At 41.2% G+C, this 12260-nt stretch overlaps 1 protein-coding gene across 5 annotated transcripts in view; it reads right to left on the reverse strand.

The window, feature by feature from the left end:
- The window catches only part of CREB5 (cAMP responsive element binding protein 5), a 418280-nt gene that overhangs the window by 103256 nt on the left and 302764 nt on the right, over positions 1-12260 (reverse strand). For all 5 annotated transcript variants that reach the window (XM_025380685.1, XM_025380688.1, XM_025380690.1 and 2 more), the window contains one exon: positions 3238-3364. In XM_025380685.1, the coding sequence (XP_025236470.1) occupies positions 3238-3364 (127 nt within the window). The remainder of the gene's footprint in view (positions 1-3237; positions 3365-12260) is intronic.

The raw sequence follows: 12260 nt of genomic DNA on the forward strand, positions 1-12260 counted from the left end.
CAGCAAGAGCCTCTTCAAAATAAATATTTGGTGCTTTGGACTAATAAGGCTCTGTCTGCACCAGGAGCTTGACTTTAAGGAGTTGATTAGAATAAAAAGCCCAGAAGATGGGAGTGGCTTTGCTGAATTCTGGGCAACATTTAGCACTGCAGGTAAAATACCCGTGTAAAGGATTTCACCTTCTGCACACACTGGAAAACAGGTGCTAGCATGTCTGTAGTTCAGTGAGGTTTTGTCATTATAAATGTGTGTTCACGCTTCCAAATTATTAAAGCATTTGAATTTCAAGATAAGAAATCACAACCCAGTGAACTCCTTGAGGGCAATGGCTGCCTTGTTGTTCATCCTGTCCCCAGCACCCAGCACAGTACTTGGCACACAGAGGTGCTCAGCAAGTTTGTGAAATGGATGAATGGGCAAATGGATGAAATAATACATCATTTTGTTTCACGCCTAGACTTCATAACATGTGTGGTCCAGCAGCAGGCACTACAAATCCGTGAAGATTCTTGTCCTCACTTATAGACACAGTCTTACCTTTTATACCCAGGGAATCATGGTCTTCCAGGGCAGAAGCTCTAGGGGAAGAGGCTCCCCTGTGACCAGGTTTGAAATGCCCAATTTATAGTACAGGAACTGGTGACATGATAATAAGGAAGAAAGGGAGTAGGCTTCTAGGGCCTGGAACTCTTACGATATGCTTTTTAGAGATCTTAAGTTAATGTTTATTTGTTACATTCATGTCCCTCAAGACCAGGGCTTCTCAACCTCAGGCCTGTTGAATATTGGGCTAAATAATCCTTCATTATGGGGGCTGTCTTGTGCATTGCAGGATGTTCAGCAGCATCCCTGGCCTCTACCCACTAGGTGCCTGTACCTTCCCACCGACCCTGATTGTGACAACCAACGGAGTCTCCAGATATTGCCACATATCCCCTGGGGGACAAAATCACCCCCTAGGTGAGCATTGCTGCTCTAAACTGACACCTATTCCCATGGCAGCTGTACACATCAATGTCACAGGTTTGGGAGCTCTTGACCATGCAGCTGAACCTTTGCTGCTACTCTGAAGCACTAACAGGAGGTCAAGCTGTAGGAATAAATTGTGTGGTAGAAACTGGTTTCTCTGGGTCTTTTTAGCCTACGTGTCTCATCTTTGTCCCTGGGAATCGTGCACAGCTTAGCCAAATTAAAAAAAAAAAAAAGTCTCAGCAGTGGTATTTTTCTGGGCAATGGGCAATGCATGGAAGTTCTAAAAAAATAGTTTTTGGATGGGAACAACTTAAAGCCTAAAAGAAGACAGCTCGTGATGGAAGTCTTCACATAATTGGTTGGGTTGAATAAAATGTGGGATAATTGCATTGATGGTGCTGTTTTCTTTCATCTAGAGGGGTCTAAGGAGAGCAACATAGCAACATAGGTAAAGTCAACCAACGTGATCTGTCCTCTGGCCCAATGTTGCAAAGACTGTTTCTAATCTGGACTACTCAGTATTTAGAGTGGGCAAGTCCATTTCTCTAGACTGAGTCTGCGGACCCTTCACCGCTCCCCTGCTTACACTTAGATAAATGAACAAATTGCTCAACCTGGGATGATCTGAGCTACTCAGTGTCAATTGAGATGTGCGTTCCAGCCACAACTCTTCACTCACAAGCTGTGTGATATTAGACAACTACCTTCAACTTCTTCTTCAGCTTTTCATCTGTAAAATGAGTATATCAATAATTACTGCTACTGCATCCCCACAGGATTGCTGTGAGAATAAAATGAAATAACAATAGAAACAATTTCTTAAAATGCTAAAAGGCTTTGCAAGGCATTGTTAATATTGTTGTGGGAAGGATTTTAATTGAGTTGTTATAGTGCCTCTAGGGCTTCTGAGAACTCCTGTGGCCCTGTGAACACACCAACCAACGTCACCAAAACACAATGCCAGGGAGGATGAAGAAGAGGTACATGGAAGGAGAGGAAGGTTTCTTCTGGAAAACTGGGTATCTCCCTTCTATGTTTATCTACTATTAGTTTTTGTTTTTATTTTTCGAGATGGAGTCTCACTCTATCACCCAGGCTAGAGTGCAGGGGCGCGATGTCGGCTCACTGTAACCTCTGCATCACGGGTTCAGGTGATTCTCCTGCCTCAGCCTCCTGAGTAGCTGGGACTACAGGTGCACGCCACCACACCCAGCTAAGTTTTGTATATTTAGTAGAGATGGGGTTTCACCATGTTGGTCAGGCTGGTCTCGATCTCCTGACCTTGTGATCTACCCGCCTTGGCCTCCCAAAGTGCTGGGATTACAGGCATGAGCCACCATGCCTGGCCTTATCCATTATTTTTATTGTTTGTCATTAGATAATGATTATGAGTCGAGACTCAGAAGTCAGAGTACCTGGATTTAAGTCCTAAATCCATCACCTGCCAGCTCTGTAAACCCAGCCAAGTTACTCAGCCCCTCTATACCTCAGTCTCCTTATCTGTAAAATAGGCATAGTAACAGTGTCTATCTCACAGGTTTGTTGTGAGAGGGAAAGGAGAGAGTGTGTGCATATCATATAGTAGTTAAGAGAGTGGGCTCTAGAGCCAGAATTCCAGGGTTCAAAACTCAGCCAGTTCAAAAGCAGTTCAAAACTGCTTCTCAGCTGAGCAAGTTACTTGCCTTTCTTTCCTCATTCAAAAAGTGGGAACAGTAATACACCCCCTTTGTAGAATTGTTTTGTGTGTTGACAAAGTGCTTGGATGTGACTAGCATACAGTAAACACTCAATAAATACTGCTAGCATGATTAACAGAACAACAGAACATGATATGCATAAATGTATGTTAGCAGCTATTATCTATGATCGTTGTTATTGTTATTATTATAGTTATTACCCTGAGTCCTGGTGAGACCACTCACTGGCAATTTAAGGACACTCTGTATACAACCCAAACTGTAGACTTTGGAATAGATACGAAACAGCATCTCCCTGAACAAATTCCATTCCCTGGGTGTCACAGGCCCACTTGTCGCCACGGGACCATATCTCATCGCAAAGCACTGAAGGGTGGGGAAGCCAACACAATGCCTGGGGATGGGCAACTGGGCCCTCAAAGCAAACTGGCACACAGCACAACCCTCCATTCAGAAGCAGTCGCCTTCTTTCCCATCAGCTTGGATCTCAGAGTTTCCTTTGCCCTTTCAAGAGTGGCAAACCTCAGTGCAAGTGACAAGCTATTGTGAGACACATAGAAACACTTACTGGCATCAAGACGGCGGAAGATCCTGGCATTGTGGGGTTGGGCAGGGTCCCAGGCATGGAGGCTGGCATGGGCTGTCTCTGTCTGTTGTGGAGATGTAGCAGAGAAGATAGAGAGCCTGGGACAGGCCTGGGACAAAGAAAAAAAACAAACATGATTCCTGGTGCCCTGGGCCTGTTTCCCCAGTGTCCAGAACAGCGGGGACAACAATGTCACATGTGCAGCAGATCAGATCCACTGATGGGAGAGTCACATAATTGAGGATATTAGGGAAATAATAACAAATAAAACACAAGCCTGGTTTCCTTTGCTGCTTCCTAGTTAATATATCAAATTCCACTTCATTTCCTGACCTCTGTTATCTAACTGATGTTCAATAGGAACAAGCCAATAAGTCTCCTAAACTCTCGCATCTTAGGGAAAGAACTTGGTGGTGAAATTCGTTGTTTACTCAGAAATCTCAGCCCTCTGAAGTGTCTTAGAGCCTGAGATCTGCGTACATTTATTTTAGCCACACTCTCCCACACCTCTGCCTGGAAGCCTGCCTGGCTTTGCTCTGGAAACACTTTCGCTCTCTGGATTTGCAGAGCAAACTTCATTCATGAATTCCCCACAGAAATCTGTTTTGACACTTTCATCGTTCTCCACCGTGAATGGAAAAAAACAAACCAAAGAAGCTGGATCCCGGGGCGGCAGCACAGCTGGCCTTTCTCAGAGCGAGTCCGGAGCCTAGCCTCCAATTACCAGCCTCTCATTTCATAATAACGTGAGGTGTTAGGCTGTTTCACAGAAACTGATTTGGGCCTGACCTACAAGACTTGGGTAAGCACTCCTCGGGGGAGTATTGTACATAGTTTGAGCTTTTGCTTCAATTTGCCAGAAAAAAATTTTAAGGGCCTTAAATTGATTTAATGAGCCAGAGAATGTGGAGCTGAGGGAAAAAGGGAATTATTTGTGTTTATTAAAAATGGCAAACAAGTGACCTCTCCACATAAATTCTCAATCTCCTCACGCTTTTGCTCTAGGGAGCTGTATAAATGTCAAATCATTAAAGACCTAACAACAAACAAACAAAACAAAACAAACAAACAAAAACCTCCCAGGACCTCTGAGTCTTCCATGTTAAACAACCTTATCCCGAAAGTTATGCTAGAAACTAGTGCTTCCAGAATGAATGCATTCTGTTAAGAGAGAGAGAACAACACACACACACACACACACACACACACACACACACACGGGGCGGGGGGGAGAGAGAGAGAGAGAGAGACAGACAGACAGAGAGAGGCTCCCTCGTGCTAAGTGCTGGGCAAAGGTTGCAGACAGAGATGCTCTGGGTAGGACAATGCTTTCCTGTGCTTCTGAAGACAGCCCTGTCTAGTACCCTCAACCAGAGTAGGAGAAGGAGCTGCTTCCCCGGAGTTCCTTTGACTCCCATGAAAAGTGGAAGATAGAGGTGGGGGAGAGAATGCCAACATATTCTTCCTTCACATGCCTATTACAATTTCAAAGAAGATAAAGTTTTCCACTCTCTTTGCCCAAGAGCTCTTTTGGAAATAGAGCTAACCACCAGAGTCACACATCATAGAAGGATTAGTCATTAATCAGTCAAGATTTATGATCAGTTTAGAAAGGTGTATATATGAAAATATAAAAGAATATAAAGAGTTCGAGACCAGCCTGGCCAACATCATGAAACACCATCTCTACTAAAAACACAAAAATTAGCTGGGCGTGGTGGCACATGTCTGTAATCTCAGCTACTTGAGAGGCTGAGGCTGGAGAATTGAGCTGAGAATCCACCACTGCACTCCAGCCTGGGCCACAAGGCGAGACTCCATCTCAAAAAAAAAAAAAAAAAAAAAGAATATAAAGCCTTTCCACAGAGGTTATGCAGATGTACACCAATTACACCCAGTTTTATTAGTAGAATGTGTATGTGAGGAGATACACAGAGAAGCTAATGGAAGCAGCTTGTAACAATGATGAGTGCTTTCGGATAAGCAGATGAAGTGCTATGGGTATTTCTTGACATGTACTCTTGGACCTCTGGAGTATAGATTGACAATAACGACTAAGAAGGCCTTTGAAGGTTCTTTGGCTTTTACAGATCTAGAAGACTGCTGGTTTCAATTGCTCCAAAATACCATGGCAGTTGTGCCTTCACTAGGTCTTAAAGTCTCCTTCAGAGATGGATAGACTGAGTCAGTTCGGTATAGGATGTGGTTTAGTCAACCAAATTTGTTGATATCCTCCAGTCTTAATGTTTTGTCTGGAAAATTTACTGAATAGAAAATAGTAGAATATCAAAGTATATAATGTTTAATAATGGTCAGTTCTTCTAAATCCAAGATAAATAATCCAAACTCCCTACCTCCATAATGAGAAAGATTCATTGAGAGGACCCCAACATACAGCTAATCATCCATCTATATAACCATCTCAATAGATGTACACAATACATCTATACACACATACAGCCTTTTACCATATGTTTGTATTCCTAGTCACCAGAGGGGAATGTTTTGAGTATAGACAGTTAGGAACAAGTAAAAATATTATAGCAAAGACAGCTAAAAACATTTTTTTATTATGTTGGTTTACAATATCATGCTCATGGGACAACGGGCAACATACTATCATCATTTACATTCTGTCTCCAGTGGGACATACGAAAAATAATAGTGTTCATTAGGATTTTTTTGAGGCGTTCTTTTTCAAAAAGAAATCAGGGGATCTCTCTGAACCTATTCTGGTTCAGGGGATTGCCCATTTAAAAAAATAAAAATTAAAAAAATTAGAGAAAAAAATTAATTAAACAACTTAATGGTTATGCAAATGGGGATGCAAAAGTAATTACATTTAAAATGAGTTTTTATTCTTCCTGAAACCATGGAAAACTCTCAGTTATATAAATAGTTTGGGAATGGTATGTTTCATTTAATTCAGTGTTCTTATTAGGTAAGTTATTTCTACACTTTGTAGAGATCTACCAGATTTTAAAATATCAAGTACTTCCTCATTAAGATAGCCTTTCAGGGTACTAGATTCTCTTGGGATTATAATAATAATTTCCTAATGATACTGATCAGGCTAATTAGTGATGTATAGAAGGGAAAGGATTATTTGCGACCTCTGTATGTTTGGATTCTGAATAATTTTGAGCTTAGAGTGTTCTACACAGATTCCATAAATTATTTCCCCACCCCCCACCTACCAAACCAACAGAATTTTCTCTCCATTTCTTGCTTGAATTTTTAAAACTACAAAACCTGAAAAAAGTAAATAAAATGACCTGTGCCTACCCGTCACTAGGTATATAAAGGACTAGACTGAGGCATGTAGCTACGTAGCTAGGTCCAAGAAACAATCATTTGTCCAGAATGCTCATATCGTTAAAGTAAGCATGGCACTGGAATAATTGCATTGTCTAATTCCCTTTGTGTATATTGAAATTAGGATTATTATTTAATACATTATACTTGCATAAAACTTTTTCTATTGCACTTAAATAACGTTTCTTATTTTTTAAGGTATTTTATTGTTCCTCACTTCATGTGCCCTGAAACAATGCAGTGAGGTAGTTAGGTCATATTCTTCCCATTTAAGTCAGGAGTATGCTGAATTCAGAGACATTTAAATTTTCCCAAGGTCACATGGGTCATGAACAGGAATGGGGCTTATACTCAACTTGCAGTATAGGGCTTCCCCCATCACACCTGGATGGCTCCCATAACTATGTTATTATTGATTTTTTATGCTAAAAAATTCACAGTTCATTTCCTTTGATATTCACACTGCTCCCTGGACTTTCTATAAAGTAGTAAAATCCTGTAATACTGCTAACGTGAGAATTCACTCATCCACATGAAATTACATTTTCTTCCTTTAAAACAAAACAAAACAAAACTTCCCAAACAACACATCAGTTAGACTCTGAAAATAATATGGCAAATTGCAGTAAAGTTGTGAAAACAAAGACCCAACAGTCCTTCTCCAGTGCAGGCTTGTTGCCATGAGCTAATAATTCCAGACTTTGTGCAGGCCAAGCCTCCCTTTTAATAACCATATGCCTCTAGGTAAAGTATTCCTACTAAAAATTATTGAGGCATGGAACAAGGTAAGATGTGTGAGCTCATGTTGGATTGTTCAATTACTAAACTGAGTCCTGCAGCATTAAGAGTTTTCCAACTTGACAGATTATTCCTCTTTCTACACTTGTATAAACATACTGCTTACGGTTGAAATCTATGTAAGCTTTTCTTTCAATTAAAATGTCAAGGATGACAGACTGTGTTTTCACTGTCCTTAGCAGAATGATAGGCACCGCAGCGAGAGATTTCATGTCCTCATTTTCCCCCCGAAGGATGTTTTCCTGTCTAGGGGTGTCTGAAAAGTCAGAACTGTGTCTACAGGTCTTCTTTGCCCTGGGGTAAGCCTATCCTCAGGCCAGTGCTTTGGTCTGGAAGGTGCGCAGGGGTTTCTCCACCCTGCTCTCCTTTCTCAGGTCTTCAGAAGATCTGTGGCACACTAGGACTATCTGTTACACTCTCAGGACAGACAGATCTGCCACATATGTGGCCAGGCAAAGGAAAGAGGGTCCATAATGAAAAGAAAGTAGGTTAGAAGATGGGAAGATATTGATCTTCCCATTTTCTTTTAATGAGCATCAAAAGTAGACCATAGGCTGGGTGCAGCAGCTCATGCCTGTAATCCAGAACTTTGGGAGGCAGAGCTGGGTGGACCACTTGAGCCCAGGAGTTCGAGACCAGCGTAGGTAACATGGAAAAACTCTGTCTCTATAAAAGGAAAAATATACAGAAACTAGCCAGGCATGGTGGTGCTTGGAGGCTGAGGTAAGAGGATCACTTGAGCGCAGGAGGTAGAGGTGGCAGTGAGCCGAGATCACACCACTGCACTCCAATCTGGGAACCTGGGCATCACAGTGAGACTCTACCTCCAAAAAAAAAAGCAGACCGTAGAGATGGAAGAAATCTTGAAAAAAATTTTAATAATAACATAAGGACTTGGTGGAGAATAGAATTAAAAAGCAAAAAGCTTCAGGGAGCAGGAGGATATCCAGATGTCATTGTTATTAAAGTTACTGACTGGGGGAAAAGACTCGTAACTTTCAGGCTCTCCATTTCATCATCTTCTAATGAACAGATACGCCTATAGGCTATCTCAAAGGCTCTTGAAGCTCTAAAATTCAGATTTCAGACCTTGAAAATAAGATGTTCTTAATCCAACTAGATTATGACTTCCATCATGATAAGGGTATCATGCACTGCTCACTGCAGCATCCACAGTGCTTAACCCAGCATCTGGCACACAGTAGGTGGTCAGTGTCTTCATTCAGTGAAATCAAGCTGGTCCAGCATTTAGTTCTTCATATCAAAATTGCACTTAAAACACGACTAAACCCCAAATAGAAGGTGTTCCTAAAAATTAAGAGAAGTTGATTAAAAAGGCTTTACATTCCATGGGATTCATACTTCTTTCTCACTTAAATACAACAAAATTTCACACACAGACCACAAAAAGAGTATTTGCTCATTGTACTTGTATTTGCTTACGCAAAGAAATGGTGCTTCTGGTCAGGTGAGGTGGCTCACGCCTTAATCCTACCATTTTGGGAGGCTGAGGTGGGCGGATGGTTTGAGCTCAGGAGTTCGAAACCACCCTGGACAACATGGCAAAACCCCATCTCTATAAAAAAATAGAAAAACTAGCCAGGCATAGTCCCAGCTACTTAGGAGACAGAGGTGAGAGGATCACTTGAGACTGGGAGGTCGAGGATGCAGTTAGATGAGATCTTGCCACTGCACTCCAGCTTGGACAACAGAGTGAGACTTTATCTTAAATAAATAAATAAATAAATAAGTAAATAAATAGATGTTTTAAATGTGTGCTTCTTCTGGAACTTCTTAAATGAAGTCTTGTAACCTAATTTGGCAAACTATTTTTTGTTTTGTTTTGTTTGTTTGTTTTTGGTCTGGGATAGGAGACTGAAATGCTAAAGAGAGGAATACAAACTCCTAAATCTTAAGAGGTGGCAATTACTAATGCAAAATGCTTATTCCTCATTCTTCTCCAAAGTGGAATCTAAAAATTTCTATTTTTGGCTGGGTGCAGCAGTTCACACCTGTAATCCCAGCACTTTGGGAGGATGAGATGGGTGGATTGCTTGAGGTCAGGAGTTTGAGACCAGTCTGGCCAACATGGTGAAACCCCATCTCTACTAAAAATACAAAAATTAGCCGGATGTGATGGTGGGCACCTGTCATCTCAGCTACTCGGGAGGCTGAGGCACAAGTCACTGGAACCCAAGAGGCAGAGGCTGCAGTGAGCTGAGATCATGCCATGGCACTCCAGCCTGGGTGACAGAGTGAGATTCCATTTCAGTAAATAGCTGGGATTACAGGCGTGCACCACTACGCCAGGCTAATTTTTCTATTTTTAGTAGAGACGGGGTTTCACCATGTTGGCCAGGCTGGTCTTGAACTCTTGACCTCAAGGGATTCGCCTGCCTCGGCCTCCCAAAGTGCTGGGATTACAGGTCTATTTTCATAAAGAAAGAAAACTGTTAGAATAATCAAGTAGACGGTTAAATAGAAAGACAATATACTTAGCTTCCTTGGCGGGTAATAATTACATTGTAAAATGCAGTGATGTGTAAAGTGAAGGACATGGGCCAGACTACCAAGGTTGGAATCCTAGTTCTATCACTTCCAGCTGTGTGACCTTGGGCAAATTACTTGTCCTCTCTGTGCCTCAGTTTCCTCAACTATAAAATGGAAATCATAGAGATATTTATCTCATGATACTAAATGAGCTGTTGAATATACTGAGTTATTTTTGTTATTATTATTCTGAAATGTTGATCTAACAGCAGATTAATCACCATACTACGATCAAAAAATTATGGCTTGCTCTAAAACACCAAGCTTTAGCTTTAAAGAACCACAGTCCAACAAATGTAAAATGCCCAACACTGGCTGCATGTAAGATATTTCTTTAAAAATCCATCAACTTTAGATTTCCAAACCCTTCTACAGACGCAAATGAACTTCTCTCACCCACAACTTTACAGAATTTCAAAATGACTTCACACTATTTCTCAGAAAAAGCCCTTGAAAATATTTCCTCAAAATGGAACAAAACTAATTCCCCAGTATCTTGTTTTTCCTAAAAACAATGACAAAAATTGGGAACACGGAAGCAAGAATTAGGAACACAAGAAAGCTGCCTGACCCGTATTTTTAAAAGACATCTTATTACCCATATCTTTTTGTGAATGAGCTCATGCTCTGAACCAAATCTTACCATCAAGCTCCTAAAGATAGACAGCAGATATAATATTTCCCCTTTTAACAAATGACACAAAGAAGTAGAAATATTTAGCCCCAGAAAAGGCATCAAAATGCCAGCAGACTCAATTAAAACATGTATTCTCTCTTTCCAAGCTTTCCTAGGCTCAAGGGAGGGCTGCTGGCGGAAGATCTGGGATTTCCCCATCTGCTTTTCTTTTGGTGACACAGAATGTTGAGTGTGCAGGAAGAGAATTTTGCCTTTGTATCTGTAGCCTATTCTCTGCCTCTTCCCTAGCCCCTATCCTGTCCTAAAACAGTCACTGTCAAACAGCGAATGCTCTAGCTTATCAGGGAGAACAGTAAGCCCACCTCCCTGTGACACAACATGACAAGCTCCAAGACCTTGCACCATTTGGCTTCTGACTACCTCTCTCGCTCCTTGCTCTGGGCTTGGTGTACCTGCCATAGTGATTTCCTTTCACCTTCATGGAAGCACCATCTGTCTTCCTGCCACAAAGTCTGACATATGTAATCTTCACCACCTTCTCTGGGCAACCACATCAGACTGGAGCCCTTTCTCGAGTGCTCTCAGTATACCCTGTACATTTCTCTAGGAACATTTGTCACTATTCAATCAATGAATCAATCAGTCATCAGAGATCAATTAAACAACAAATATGTGTCAGGCTTTGTGCACTCTCTCATTTTAGAAAAGAAAACTGGTTTGGCCAGTTAGATCATTTAATTAATAATTTAGTTACAAATTTCCAATTGGTGTATATATAATGATAAATTAAATGTGTTCTGTAGGCTCTTAGAATGTACCATCTCAGCGTCCTGATTGTAATTCATCAATGATTTATGTTTAATTTTTAAAGATGGGGTCTTGCTATGGTGCCCAGGTGGGCTTAAAACTCCTGGGAGCAAGAAGTCCTTCTGCCTCAGCCTCCCAAGTAGCTGGGACTGCAGACACTCACCATAGCATCTAGCAATTCATTAATTTTCAGTAATTTTTTAAAGTGTCTCTTCTCCCAACTAGACAATAAACTTCATGAGTCTGATATTATGTCTACCTGTTTACCGCAGCAGATATTTCTGAAACTTAAGAGAGTACATGGTACCTAGTAGGTGCTTAATAAATATGTCTTTTATTAATGAAAACATAAATATCAAGAATCACTCTTAACAACGGACAGTCCAGGAATCATGTTCAGTAGATATCTTCACTTACTAATGAGAATAAATTAACTGATTTACAAGTCATAAGTGAAACTCCATTTTACATTAACAGCTTAATACAACTCATTTCTGTTCTTGAAAAGCATAAAAGGTAATGTGTAGTTTTTATCAGCACCCCTTAAACTCAAGCTTTTAGATGAGTTCTAGACCCATTTGTTTTCACATCAATTAAATCAATTTCCACTTGAAATTATATTTTAGGCATTTCATAAGAGACGGGCGGATCACGAGGTCAGGAGATCGAGACCATCCTGGCTGACACGGTGAAACCCCGTCTCTACTAAAAAAATACAAAAAACTAGCCGGGCGAAGTGGCGGGCGCCTGTGGTCCCAGCTACTCGGGAGGCTGAGGCAGGAGAATGGCGTGAACCCGGGAGGCGGAGCTTGCAGTGAGCCGAGATCCGGCCACCGCACTCCAGCCTGGGCGACAGAGCCAGACTCAGTCTCAAAAAAAAAAAAAAAAAAAAAAAAAA

The sequence above is a fragment of the Theropithecus gelada genome, chromosome 3, assembly GCF_003255815.1.
Source record: "Theropithecus gelada isolate Dixy chromosome 3, Tgel_1.0, whole genome shotgun sequence".
NCBI classification, from domain to species: Eukaryota; Metazoa; Chordata; class Mammalia; order Primates; family Cercopithecidae; genus Theropithecus; species Theropithecus gelada.